Source organism: Pygocentrus nattereri, chromosome 22 (assembly GCF_015220715.1).
Source record: "Pygocentrus nattereri isolate fPygNat1 chromosome 22, fPygNat1.pri, whole genome shotgun sequence".
Classification (NCBI taxonomy): Eukaryota; Metazoa; Chordata; class Actinopteri; order Characiformes; family Serrasalmidae; genus Pygocentrus; species Pygocentrus nattereri.
In genome coordinates this window covers 5,022,284-5,037,223 of record NC_051232.1, presented here as the reverse complement: position 1 = coordinate 5,037,223, position 14,940 = coordinate 5,022,284, and the positions used below count along the sequence as shown (strand labels likewise).

Sequence of the window (14,940 nt, the reverse complement as noted above, 5' to 3'; positions counted from 1 at the left end):
TTTCTTAGCTTCGTAGCTCCAGCGCAAAACGAATTTTGGGAAATTTGGACATTTGGACTAAGAAAGGAAAAACGGGGTGCATTTCATTAAATCAGAGAACTACTCTTAGGTGAATCCAGGCAAATACATGAACCATGTGAACCGATCAGTGCGTTGGTTGGACACAGGATTCAGATTCTTCAGAGAAGGAGGAGGAGGAGAGGCACAGAAGAACCCCTCAACCACGTCAGAACAATTTGCGTCCAAGCTGGAGGTGCTGGAAGGCATATGTGACTCGTGTCTTGGTGGAAGCATCTAGCACATAATTCATACAGATAAAGCATAATTACAGATATCAAACCAAACCAGCCTACAATTTCACAAACCAAAAGAAAGAAAAAAAAAAAAAAAAAAAAAAAAAAAAAAAAAAAAAAAACACAGGACAATGCATATGTAGTTGGGTCAAAACCATACAAACAAAAACAGTTTTAAAAATAAAAAAAAGGACAAATGTTGAATGATAGACCAAGCAGTAGATGTCAAACACCGGTTTCAACACAACCCCCGTCGTCTACATCTTAAGAGTATTTCTAAGCGATAAAAAGCCAAATCCGTTAACCGTGTTTGCCACATCTCCTGTTTATCAAGGGTGAGAATCGTTAAAGGCCCGATATTATCACCATACTTGAGGCATTAAGAGATTCAGTCGAGATGGCTAAACTTAAAGTACATATACTTGAGGTCCTCCTGTGTGCAGGGTGACCGCGTTATACGCTACACTATCTATCTACTCATAACTGACCGAATCTCCACAGAAAGAAACGGTGGCACCGTGTGGATGAAGACGGAACTGCATTTTGGCGACCTATTATTCTAAACCATGGGCGCAACACATACTTACAAAAAGCAATATTTAAATAATATATATCCAAACTTGGGTTTCTGTGTAGCGATACTATTCTCACATCCAAAATATCATGATGCATCAATATTTTTCCACCCCTGCCATGCGCAATGATGGTCACAGAAGCTCCAAAATATTTCGCAAATACAAGCCTTGCACTACTTTATATTCTTGTTGGCAATTTTCTGCTTTCCTACTTTTTAACTCCAAGTCCAGGGATTGTAGTTTTCCCTCTGGGGAAAAAAAACAAAACTGTAGTGTTTATATCTAACATTTACCACTTTTCCATTGCAGTGGTTTACAGCTGCTGTTTTCAGTTCTTTAGGTCTCTGTTTTAGACAAACGGGTGGACTGGCAGAGGGGTATCGATGGCCTTCAGGGCCAGAGCAGCTCTAAGCTTCCCGAACATCTTCAAATTAAGACTTGTTGTCTGAACTTTGCTTCTGTCATTTTGCACTGGAACAACATGGCTAATGTAACGTACGTTCAGATGCTCAACTTAAGTGCTTTAACTAACAACAGCTCACTGTAAAGTAGTTGAAAAGTCAAGGAGGGTGGGGCTCCCGAGTGTCACAACTGTCGTCCCCATCGGGAGATCGCGACTTCAATCCCTGGTGATGCCACAGCCGTCCGCGGCCAGGAGTCCTAGAGAGCACTGGCCTCGCTCTCTCTGGGTGGGCAGATGGGGCCCCCCCTTCGCCCCCCCATCACTCAACGCGATGTTAGCTGACGTAACAGATCTGGCGGTTGGCGCTTTCCTCCGAGCGCGTTCGGCTGCCCAATGACACTGCGTGAGCGGCAGTTTGAAAAGATGCAGCGTCTGGCTTCCTGTCTCGGAGGAAGCCTCGTGTTGGTGGTATCGTGTGATTGGTTGACTAGTGGGTGGAACTGGAGAAGACTAAACTGGGGAGAAATCTGGGGAAAACCAAAACAATTCAAAATAGGTCTCGGCTGATACAAGGTTTCAGTGTCGGTATCGGCCGATACTGTTTCAACGTCATCATCGTCAGACACTCACGGATTCAATGACGCGTTTGGGAGACTTGACGTTTTCAACGTTGGCAGGTTAGTAGGTACCAAGTTCTGAGTATCGGTATCAGCCGTTACTCAAGGCTCCAAAGTTGATAAGTCAATGATTTACTTTTGCTATACTGCCCATCCGTAACTGATCTGTTGATAGCAACATTAACCTCACGCAAAAACTGAAGGGAAAGAAAACAAAAAAAAAAACAAACGTCAGACAATAAATGTGTCGTGGCCAATTGACTACATTTCGAGGAGAAAGAGGGGGACTTTTAAAGAGAAGAAGAAAAAAAAAAAAAGTGAAAATCTTTGGAGAACTGTGTCCTGCAGCTTCAAGGCATGTGTACTGCATTATGGCAGCATTTATATGACAAATATTTCTGAAAGCAAATGATAACCACTGTCAGCATCAGGATTTGTAGTCATTTTGACTAGATAAACTTGGGATCACTTTTGGGGGAAGTCAGTCCAAGTGCGTTTCTGGTACTGTTATATTGGCAAGATCAAACTTTGCAGTCTGTTTCTTAAATTAAAAAAAAAAATAAAATAATAAAAAGATGGACAGAGTGATGGTGGCAGTTTTGGACCAGTTAGAAGGTCACTCATTAGGCAAAACAGGTGTCAGTTAAAGCTTTTGTGTTAAAGACTTCATATGACAAAGACAGGAAAAGCCACCATCTCCCCAAACCCCAAAGAATAACCACACAATATTACACTTCCATTTGGAAAAAAACAAAAAAAGGACAAATATACAAGACATAAAAACAGGATTACAAAAAAAAACAAAAACAAAACCCATAAACAAACAAACAGAGTCTGGTACAAGTCCAGAAGATTTAAGGCAGTTGCCTGGAGGATTAAAAGGCAGCTATGACAGAGTTCAAGCGTTAAAAAAAAAAAAAAAAAAAAACAAAAGGCCTGGACCTTTTACTTCTGAGCACAAAATACGCTCACAAGAAATATACAAAACTATTTGGTAACAAAAGTTTACTATATGTTATAAAACCAAAAAAAGGTGAAAAATGTACCTTAGCTAAAGCTTATAAAATTATATATCAATAAAAATAATAACAATAATAATAACAATAATAATAATATTCCTTGGTCCTTGAAAACTATATTACTATGATAGCTTCTCTTCCATGCCTGGCGCACCAGAGCATCGAGCCCTTTTGATAGAAAACGGAGCCGCAGCCGTACTTACAGAGGAAAAAGGCGGCGGGTAATTCTGTATCCGTCGCGTTTTGGCCGCTGCGCTGCTGAGGATTCACAGAAGGAGCCCTGCTGGTTTCGAAGACGAGGAAGAGATTTAAGAGCCGATTCAGGTCTTGAGTTTTTGTTTTTGTTTCGGTTTTTTCCCCTCCTTTTTCTCACGGTTGTCCTTTTCCTACAAGTTTTTCATCGGAGGATCCAAAACGTGGCGTTTTCCACTCGCACAGGTTAGGACACGGACATGGCCGAGGAGGAAGAGGATGACGAAGACACGCCACCGGCCGCCTGGTAACCGGCCGGGCCGTCCACTCTGGACTGTAGGAGGAGGCTGGACGCTGAGGAAGATGAGGAAGATGACGAGGAGGAGGAGGATGGAGAGATTGAGGAGGTGCTGTTGCCCCTCAGGATGGCCCCCGCGGCGCTGCAGTGTGGGCGGGGCCCCGGCTCGGGCGTGTAAGTGAAGGTGAGTGCGGTGGAGTAAATGATACCATCGTTTCGCACCAGAGTGACCGGAACCTGCACCGGCTGCCGGACCCAACGCCAGCCCTCACGGAACGCCGAGATATCCGGAACCACGCACAGAACGCTCTCTCCGCACCTACACGGATCACAGATTCATTATTGTATTAAATTTCCGACATTTTACTGTAGTTTATTTTTTGAAACCACTTTAACATTTAAAAATTCCCATAACCTGTTTTATGACCTCTCTTTGTCCCTTAGAAATAAACCGGCATCTTTAATTACTGTCCCTTTAAGCTCGGCATGAGCTCTGCTTGGGGTCGGGCCTCATTGAAACAGCAGTCCAGGCAGAAACACCCCTTATAACTTTAACATAAGGGGCGGGGCTACACCGCTGCAGGCTGAATAAGCAAATGTATGTAAATGAGTTTTCTTCGAATTCACTCTGTGACCGTTTCTGAAGCAAAGCTGGTCGTCGTTCAGATACTGCACATATACATATTTGCATATTACACCAGAATAAACCCTTTGTTTCCATCAGGCATCAGAACACTATCCCGGACACACAGATACACAACGGAATATAAAGCCAACTCAAGAATTACTGGCATCCCATGATCCTTAAATGTTTGGAGAAACGGCTTCCCTTTTAACAAAAACCCACAAGAAAGTCCATTTTACTTTAAAGTGGAAACGAAACACTGCGGTTAGGGTCACTTACCAGAAAACCCATATAGCTGTAAAGGTCAGTGAAAGGTGGATTAAAAATAAGAATTCTGAACTACATTTTTCAAAGAAGTGTGGCTCCATCTGGTCCTAACATGGAATATGACATCATGTTTGAAAAGCATGGAACTTCTGAAAATTTGGCAAGAAGCACACGTGCTTGTAGTGGTCCAAGGGCTAAATGAATTCGACCAAGTATCAGGACTGTAACCCCAAATCTGTGGATGGACCTTTCAGCAAGATAATGACCCCAAACACACATCGAAATCCCCACAGCAGTGACCATGGGACAATGAAATCAAGCTTTTACTCCAAATCACAATGAGGGAAAATAAAATTCAACTGAAATATATATAAAGTGGTTTGTTCAGTTATATCTCAAATGCGCTGCATATGTAGTTTATTTAGTACATTAGTTTCAGTTAATTGGAGTTGACTAACTACCCCGCTGGTTCAAGCAGCTGAGAGCGAAAGAGTGAATGGCTAGACTTCTCCCTCCTCGTCTAAAGAGTAAAGGGCAGAGTGGATTTAAAATACTGAAACAGCAACTGTTCCAAGCTGAACAACAGCTGGCCTTGAAAATGGACCTTGAACCACACAATCGCATCATACAGCAACATCAGGTGACCAGCAGTAATGAGCCGTGTGACTGGCTCACCTGTACATGGTGTCCGCCTCCACGTCTCCAAACCATACTCTGAGGCTAGGAGTGAAGTTCTGCCCGGTCAGCTCCAGCATGGCCACATCACCCCCTCCGTTCAGCTACAAAACACAACGAGAACCACCACTGATTAGCCTGATATAATCACAACTGTCAATCGTTTTAGTTCATCAATCAGTGAGCAGATCAATCACTGCCTTGTTTAACCTCTTCAACTCCTTGGAACCAGCGGTGGTTCCAAACCGCACTTAGTCATGATCTTCATAACGTTCCTATTCCATAAGCTCCGTTCAGAAGCTGGGCGTCGTGTGAGGCTGTAGCTCTTCTCTCCAGTCTAATAGACGGTGATGTCATTTTAAACCCTTATAATTGAAGAAGCTGAACTTTGTTTTTCTACTGAAAGTCGACCCGTTTTTCCCCAAATCTGGGCTCTAAACTATAAACAGACGGCGTCTCTTCAGTGATCTGATCTGGAAACATCACTTTTATAGAATAACACAAAGTGTGTCTGAGATTTTTGGACTTTAGCAGTAAATCGTAAGCATATAGTGATGTGTGGAGATCATAAAACACTTTCTGTTCATTTGAGGGGCTTTTATCAAAAAAATAAATACATAAAATAAAAATGCCCATTTATTTCATGCAGTTACTGAATAATTTTCCTTACGATTTGCTCAGGTAAAGTCAGATGGATAAACCAAAATATACCCCAGAGAATAAGAGGTTAAATATTTAAAGAAAGTGTGAATGAAAAATAATAAATAAGTAAATAAAGACAGACATTAGCACAGATTTTCCAGCCCTAGCATCCTCAGTTGTTCTAGCTCACCACACTTGAACGTCTTTCAGTTGGTCACTTAGGAGAAAGTTCTTTTTTTTTTATCTGGTCATAAACAAAAAACGAACGTGGCAGCTGGTCAGGTACTGCCTCTGCCTCCAAATGAAACACTGTTTATAAACGACTCTGTATTTACTACTTGAAATGGTGGTCTAGTCCATTAAAGAGCAAATGCTATTTTTATTGTGACTTTGTCGAACAGAAACTGCTGGAAATGTGCGATTACGATTCATGCGTTCATCTGGCCCAGACTGTGTGAGCTTTGGGAAGAACACCTTTGGGAAGAACACCTTTGGGAAGAACACCTTTGGGAAGAACACCTTTGGCTTATATAAAGTGTTTGTTAAAAGCACATATTGAATCTTTTGGTCCAAAGGAGGTTTAAACACCTGAAAAGTCTAAGGGCCAGTGAGCGGTGACAGACCAACAAGGGGATAAAATCAGTGGCCCAAAGTTGAGCTTTTGGTTGAACTATCTTGTTGGGGGGGGGGGGGTATGGGTGGTCTTCACAGACAAAGAAAACATGCTCATCTAACATAACCTTGTGGTAAATATACAGGAAAAGGAAAAAACCTACTTTACTTTTAATGTAAGTCAATGGAGCCAGAGATTTTTGGGGTCACTGTTTTTGGTCCATTCATCATGAAATTTAAACAAAAAAAAAATACAGAAGCGCAGGTATTTTTCAAATTATGTCAAAAACTGAAAAACGTCAAAAATGGAGATTTGAGGTTTTCTTCTAATGACAGCGATATGAAGAGGTTCAGTGCATATCTGCTTGTGTGCATATCACCTGTAGGCTCTCCACAACAGGCACGGGTGTGACAGGTAGTGTGACGGGGCCCATTCCCTCATAGAAAGTATACTCCGCTTTATCTGTGCTGATTATGGTCCACGATGCTCCGTCATTGATCATCTCTTTGTTCGTCTCTTTGGGGCAGGGAGTGGCCTGTGTGCGTTTCAAACACAGAAAACATCGTCTTACTGACCCGGCCAGAGCAAACAGAGGCTCACCGGGTCCAGTAACAGCAGAAACGTTCCTCCACAGCTCATCGCTCACACATTAAACAAGATTCAACTAGAGTGAAAAACGCGTTGCTCTGTAGAGCTGCGGGCTGGAAGGAACCCAGTCTGACGCCCCTGTGGGACAGCATGATTCAAACTAGTTACTGTGGTATATACAACAGTCAATTCCAGCCACGCAAGCTGATTGGTTGAGAAGCATTCTAACCACCTTATTTCACCATAAGGACACAGGCTTTTCTCAAACACTGCATCACTCTGCTGAGATGCTGTTCCTAAGCAACGACTATGACAGCTGTAGGAGACGCTCAAGCCATTTCAACGGTTTAACTCCTTACTATGCCACAAACAGATACGGACACTTTCAAGATCACATTTGACCGACAGTCGATTTGGTTGACCTGTGAAGATGAAACACTAAATTCCCAAACTGTTATGACCACTGAGCAGCTTTTCAGTTGGCAGCTATTACAGAAGAAACAGCTAAACAGTGGTTGGTTAGTGTAGTGGGTAACATCTTTGCCTTCTACACTGTAGACTGGGGTTCAAACCCCACCTGGATAAACACCCTACACTATACCAATAAGAGTCCTTGGGCAAGACTCCTAACACCGCCTTCACCTTCCTGTGTAAAGTGATCCAATTGTAAGTCGCTCTGAGTAAGAGCGTCAGCCAAATGTTGTAAATGTGAACAGCCTGGAATCAGCCAGAAATACCCAATATCATTCAAACAAAATGGGCTGCAAGATGCTTTACAGATTGGCTGGAACAAAACAACATTAATATTGATCTGTCAAAAAAATAAACCCGAGCTGAACTTGATATTGCAGCAGTTTCATGGCTCAGTCTGTACTTCAAAACGCGAGGCTTACAGCGGACTGTGCAGCGAGTCCTAGTTCTCTCTTCTTTCCCAGTCAAAGGGCTCTGTAATCATTCTGCTTCACTGCTCAACTCCCTGTTTTCTATTTCTGTTCCTCAGTCAAAGCTTTCCGTAAATCACTCCACCCCAGGTTTTCCATTTCCCACCGCACATTCTTTATTCCTCCTGCAATACACTTCTGATATTCCACGAATGTCTAAACAAGAAAGGCTCATCAACATGTGGCACTTCAATCTCAGCCCACTTTACCCACCTACCATGCGAAACATGAGTGAGTGAGACTGACCTGAAACTGAATGATGCGTTCCTGAGACAGACACAGGTACATGCGCTCCGTATCCTTCAGATAAAACGCACACTTATGAAGCTGAGACACAGGATCATCTGCGTCCATCAGAGCCGTCTGCTTATCCACCTTACGGATTACCTACAAACCGCAAAAAAAGTCATTAACTAGAGCAAGTTATCCAATATATTCTATTGAATATCCAATAACTACTATACATTATTAGTATACATGAAAATAAACATGAAACAGCAAGCACAAATACACCGATCAGGCGTAACATCATGACCACCTCCTCGTTTCTACGCTCACTGTCCATCTTATCAGCTCCACTTACTGTATAGCTGCACTAGTTCTACAGTTACAGACTGTAGTCCATCTGTTTCTCTGATACTCTGTTACCCTGTTCTTCAGTGGTCAGGACCCCCATGGAGCCTCACAGAGCAGGTACTATTTGGGTGGTGGGTCATTCTCAGCACTGCAGTAACACAGACGTGGTGGTGGTGTGTTGGTGTGTGTTTTGCTGGTACGAGGGGATCAGACACAGCAGTGCTGCTGGAGTGTTTAAACATCTGTGTCGCTGCTGGACTGAGAACTAGAAATATCCAGCTGGCAGCGTCCTGTGGGCAGCGTCCTGTGGGCAGCGTCCTGTGGGCAGCGTCCTGTGGGCAGCGTCCTGTGGGCAGCGTCCTGTGGGCAGCGTCCTGTGGGCAGCGTCCTGTGGGCAGCGATGAAGGACTAGAGGATGACCAACACAAACTGTGCAGCAGCAGATGAGCTGTCGTCTCTGACTTTACATCTACAAGGTGGACCGACGAAGTAGGAGTGTCTAGAGTGGACAGTGAGTGGACGGAGTGTTTAAAAACTCCAGCAGCACTGCTGTGTCTGATCCACTCGCACCAGCACAACACACACTAACACACCACCACCACGTCAGTGTTACTGCAGTACTGAGAATGATCCACCACCCAAATAGTACCTGCTCTGTGAGGGTCCATGGGGGTCCTGACCACTGAAGAACAGGGTAACAGAGTATCAGAGAAACAGATGGACTACAGTCTGTAACTGTAGAACTACAAAGACCAGCTATACAGTAAGTGGAGCTGATAAGATGGACAGTGAGTGGAGAAACAAGGTGGTCATGATGTTATGACTGATCGGTGTAACTTACTCCACATTAATTTCTCTATAACTCCTGCAGGTTCTACTATGCAGTACTCAGTATCTACATTTGTTTAATCTGAAAAGTGAACAGACTCACCAGTCGTGGCAGAGCCATGCCCGTGACTGAACACACCAGTTTGACGGTCTGACCGTAGTGAATGTAGCCGTCCCTCACCGTGAACTCCTCCCCCTCCGATTCATCATCGTCCACTAGAGAGAACAAAAAAAGGTTTTCGTTTTAAGCGATGCTAATTAATTAACATTTTCCCCTCAGCCTATAATGTTGTCATCACAAGATAAAGTTCTTAAGATTTCAGACCCACAGCACTGAGTGGTCTTCTCACAGTGGAAGGATGGACAGAAACACCTGTGGATGTTTTCAGATCTGAACCAAAATCGGAGCTTGATTTTCTCAGTTTTGGTGTCTACCAAGTCTTCCAGGTGGTTGCTAGGAGTGCCATTTTCTCTATAGCTTGTAATCGTTATTATGGAAGCAAATGATATGTTTTATTATATCTTACGTCTCCTGAGAAATATTTCCTAAAAAAAGAGTAACTTTAATGGCTGTTTTGACTGAAAAATCAAATAATTGACTTTCGCAACTCAGTACTACACGTGTTACTCACGCAGATGTATGTAAAAAGCTCCCCACTGCTGCGAGCTGGCATGGAAGTTTCCTCCCTCCACGTGGAGATACCGTGTACTGACCGTCTGAGAGCGCAACCGGTTAAAGAGAGCCACTTTAGTCCCCGACGCTATACACACTGAGAGAGAGAGAGAGAGAGAGAGAGAGAGAGAGAGAGAGAGAGAGAGAGAGAGAGAGAGACTGATGTAAGTTCTGGATCACAAACTCCGACGAAACTGCCTCAAACCTCGTCCGTACACACAGAGCATCACGCAGGTTAAAAACTACCCACATCACTTATTATTCAACAGTTAGTTCCAGCCACGCGAGCTGATTGGTTGAGACGTGCAGTAAGCAGATTTAGTTCACTCACGGTCGGCGTTCTTCAGGGACTGCTTCTTTTTGGAGGGTTTGGAGATGACCTTGATGCGCTTGCTGAGGAAGACTCCGATCTCTGCGCTGTTCCCGTAGAACATCTTCACGGACAGCATGAAGTGCTTCCGCTTATCCGAGTCCGATATGTACAACGTTTTCGCCGTGCAGAAGTTCTGCAGGGAGAGGAGAAACAAGAGACTCAGAAAAGACAAGTGACAAATTTAATTAAACTGTTCGATGATCGTTTGAAGTAGAGCTGTTAAAGGCAAATTCCATCGATTTCTCAATACCTCCGCACAATCAAACGGTTGAGATGTGAATAAAGTCGTTCAGAGTGGGTTTGTAAGAAATGCTGCATCAGAATGCTTCACAGTGATGGTGATAGGAACCAGACGTCTACCTTAAAGCTCCCTTACATGAAATGGTTATGAATTCACTGCCTGACGTGGTGTTTGATGACGGCTTTGAGAAGACTTTGGCTTAAATTTAACAGTAACTTTATTTTTTCATTTATTTATTTATATTTTATATAACGGTTCACTGGTGGTTTGGGATTGGAAGTAATGTGGCTATATTAGTGTTGTAGTCATGGTGACCCCGGTTCTCATCACCACCACTGTCAAGAAATCCGAGTCTCTAGAAATCCACCACTTCACACCAAACCAGACTGAACTAATCTGTTTACAACCACCGAGTTACGCAGAAGTTGGGCAAAATGAGTGGAATTCCTCTTAAGTCATCTCAAAGTGTGGTTTCTGACACTCTAACATCCTGTTATCTGTAAGCAACGTCTGAAGCACAAACAACCGCACCTCTTATTTTTAAATTAACAGCACCTCAGATCTTCCAGTGCTTGTTAGCCACACTTGCATCGTAGATCCAGTGCTCCAACTACAGAAGCAAACGTCGGACACCAAACGTCTTGGCTGGTTAACCACGTTTGGGGTAAAAGGTGCGTGTTTCCGATTTACCTTCCCTTCCAGGTTGAGCTGCTGCATCTCTTGCTCGCTGTTTCCGATGCCGATGAAGGCGCAGGGCTGAGCTTCCTGCTCTGAACAGCCCTCCCGCTCCATCTGCTCCTTCTTCTTCTTCCAGCCACAGCCCATCAGGTACACGCACGGCGGCGGGCAGAAGAACCTGGACGCAAACAAATCAGTGTGCACCATGTTTACAGGCCCACAGTGTGTGTGGTTTTATGTACCAAAAGCGTCATAATTCGTTTTTGCATGGCCATTTTCCAACCTCTCTGTCTCTTACTGAGCCTTTAAGTCAAGTCAAAGTCTGGCTGTACAGAAAAATCCAGGTCTGGCCCCCATGAGCGTTGCCAATGGCAACAGCAGCAAGGAAAAACTCCCTAAGAGCACGAGGAAAAAACCTTGAGACCCCAAAGCTCAAAAGGGGAACCCATCCTCCTCAGGTCGACACCTGATGTAAATAAGCTCCGTTCTGATTGGCTGTGCCTCAAGAACTACTTTCAGTATAAGAATAAGGATCAAAGCGTTTAACCTCTTTGACTCCTCAAGACCACCGGTGGCTCCAAAACGCACTTCATAACGTTCATATTCAATAAGCTCCGTTCAGAAGCTGGGCGTCGTGTGAGGCTGTAGCTCTTCTCTCCAGTCTAATAGACGGTGATGTCATTTTAAACCCTTATAATAAAAGAAGCTGAACTCAGTTTGTTTTTCTACTGAAAGTCGACCGTTTTTCCCCAAATCTGGGCTGTAAACTATAAACAGACGGCGTCTCTTCAGTGATCTGCTCTGGAAACATTACTTTTAGAAAATGATGCAAACTGCTTTCAGCAGTAAATTCAGATGGAAAAACCTAAATATTCCCTGGAGAATAAAAAGGTTAAAACAGGCCGTTTTGCAATTTAGGTGCACAGTGACTGAAAGGACGCGTTTTACACTGGACACTGAGTGACAAGTTGTAAAATCATCATAAGTAACTATTTTAGTAACGAGACGCGCGCATTCATACAGTTAATATACACACACTGATCAGGCACAACCTCATGACCACTCACTGTCCATCTTATCAGCTCCACTTACTGTACAGCTGCACTCTGTAGTTCTACAGTTACAGACTGTAGTCCATCTGTTTCTCTGATACTCTGTTACCCTGTTCTTCAGGGATCAGGACCCCCATGGACCCTCACAGAGCTGGTACTGTTTGGGTGGTGGGTCATTCTCAGCACTGCAGTAACACTGACGTGGTGGTGGTGATGTGTTAGTATGTGTTGTGCTGGTCTGAGCGGATCAGACACAGCAGTGCTGCTGGTGACCAAAAGCACAGTCCACATGAAACACCCACGCGGCCATTTTACCCCACGTTAGTCTGTACAGTTCGTCTGGGGCGCGAACGAATAAAACACATCAGTGATGCTACAGATAGGACACCATGTCTCATAGAACCACAAAACACAGGCCTGAAAGACCGAGCGCTCCAACTTATAGGCTCTCCCAGTTAATTCTCACCTCTTTTCATTGCCGTATGACTTCTGTGCGACTTTTGCATGCAGTATGAGCACCGTCTGATCTCCTCTCTCTTTCAAGTAGTTACGCATCGCCTCCCTGAAGAGAAAAGAAGAATGAAGATCATACAAAGCAGGAAAGTCATTTACATTTACATTTACAGCATTTGGCTGATGCTCTTATCCAGAGCGACTTACAATTTGATCGTTTTACACAGGTAGGCCAAGGTGGTGTTAGGAGTCTTGCCCAAGGACCCTTATTGGTATAGTGTAGGTCAACAGGACCAAGCGCATCATGCATGTTAATGTGGAGAGAGAGAGAGAGAGAGAGAGAGAGAGAGAGAGAGAGAGAGAGAGAGAGAGAGAGAGAGGGAGAAAAGAAGCCCAGCAGTTACCTGGTGAGACGCTTTGGCTGAGGAAGCTCGCCGAATTTCCTGCAAAATGCACAAACACAACGTAAAGGTGAACACCACCGATTTTTCAAAATTTAGACATAATTAAATCCTTAAGATGCAAGTCGTTCAGAGTGGTTTGCCGTAAAATGCGCCGCTCCAGTCGGACTGTTCTCAGTGGTGGTGATAGGAACCGGACATCCACCTCTAAAATCTCCCTCAGAGATCAAATGATTACATGAAATGGTCACGAATTCACTGCCTGATGTCTGAGACAATGTTTTAGGATAGTTTTGAGACTCTGGCTTCAAACTCCATTCACGTCGGATTCATACATAACACACAGGGTGCTGTGAGGCAAAATAGTCCCCCAATTTTATATGAACGTATATATCAGATTATCCACTATTTTACCATAGACTTTCCATACAAAAACCCCAGACACGTGTAGGTCCACTGGTGGTGCTGGATACCAACCACAACGTCTGTATTTGTGCTGTAGTCATGGCGACCCCTGGTTTCCATCACCCCCACTGTAAGGAAATCTGACTCTACAATCAACCATTTAAGACGTCAGGAAATTTTGAAAAGTATGTGGAGTTGCCCTTCAAGTCTGAAACTTTGTCAACTCGGACTAAAACACAGAAAACGGTAAACAAATAAAGCCAATCTTTTTTTTCTCAAATATTCACTGTGAACAAAACCCACGACGAGGCTTCCCCAACAGCTAAACTGAGTTTTAAAGGCTGCTGGGATCTTCCACGAGTTGTAAACAAGGCTGAACTCGAGTTTATCTCTGCTGAAAACAAACGAGGCTGAAAGTTGGTTTCTTCTCCGAATTGTGCCGTTCCACCTTAAATAGCGCATCGGTTACATCCCGGAGCCTCCAGCGCCACAACGTAACTGCTGCACCATTTAAGGTGGAACGGGACAATTGGAACAGGACACTGGCGACTCAGAAGCTGACGCTACTGACACCGAACAGCGTGTAAAAAAAAACACTCGCGGCCAACTTAGACTCTCATTTCAGACGCGCGTAAAACATTTACGAAGCTCGCAGACACGAAAAACGACCGTTATATTCACCGCGACGCGCTCGTTTTAGCCAAAGCTCGCGGTTTTAGTGCGAGTGTGTGCTAAAAGTTGGCTAACGCTGGCTAACTGAATAAAAGAACGGGGCTAAACCGCACAAAAAGCGCTAATATCTCCGGCTCGGGGGGAGATTCTACACTTTAGGCGACAGGGGTGGGGATTATCAAGTCCTCTCAACAGAACTAGAGCGCGTAAAGCCAAACTTTCGAGCCATTTTTCCTTCCATCGTTGTTAATTTCATCGCTTACCCTGTCACAACAGGCGCCATCTTCCACAAACTCTCTAATAAAGTCCAAGTATCGCGAGACTTCCCCCCTTCCCATTTACAGACCGCAGAACAACAGAGTGGGAACGGAGGAAAAAAACGGGGGGTATGAAGGGAAGAGGAGGGTGAGAAGAGCCGGTTTATGAGGTGTGAGGAGGAGGAGTGAGAAGGAGGGAAGAAAGATGAGGAGAAGGAGGGAGGGCAGCAGCAGGCGTGGGAAAGTTCTCAAAACACGCGAGAGGTGGCGAAGGCAAAGAGCCGAGTCTGGACATATCGCGAGATTTGGTGAAGCTCAGCGTGAGAAAACGCCGCAGGCGGGTCACACGACAAACAAGCCGAGTGACTGTCAGACCCTCGCGGTAAAGAGGAGGACTCAGAGAAGTGGCGTGCGATTCGCATTGTTCATTGATTGGCCTCAGTCTAGTTGGATGTACACTATAAGTTTTCACTCACCCATCCAAATCACTGAGTTCAGGTGTTCCAGTCAATACCACGGCCACAGGTGTATAAAGCCGAGCCCCTAGGCCTGCAGACTGCTTCTACAGACATTAGTGAAAGAA

General features: G+C 44.3%; 2 protein-coding genes across 2 annotated transcripts in view; both read right to left on the bottom strand.

Moving 5' to 3' along the window:
- stim2a (tromal interaction molecule 2a) overlaps positions 1–3,132 on the bottom strand; it is a 44,931-nt gene extending 41,799 nt beyond the window's left edge. The window contains exon 1 of the mRNA XM_037532684.1: positions 3,111–3,132. The gene's annotated coding sequence lies outside the window, so the exon portion shown is untranslated. The remainder of the gene's footprint in view (positions 1–3,110) is intronic.
- A 200-nt stretch (positions 3,133–3,332) lies between these two features.
- On the bottom strand, positions 3,333–14,383 carry rbpja (recombination signal binding protein for immunoglobulin kappa J region a). The gene is made up of 11 exons (XM_017720814.2): positions 14,364–14,383; positions 13,027–13,065; positions 12,636–12,731; positions 11,130–11,295; positions 10,157–10,331; positions 9,785–9,922; positions 9,256–9,368; positions 7,995–8,135; positions 6,599–6,754; positions 4,965–5,068; positions 3,333–3,716 (listed from the first exon to the last, which is right to left on the bottom strand). Exons 1-11 carry the CDS (start codon positions 14,381–14,383, stop codon positions 3,347–3,349), a joined length of 1,518 nt encoding a protein of 505 aa, XP_017576303.1. The 3' UTR covers positions 3,333–3,346.
- Between the last annotated feature and the right edge of the window lie 557 nt (positions 14,384–14,940).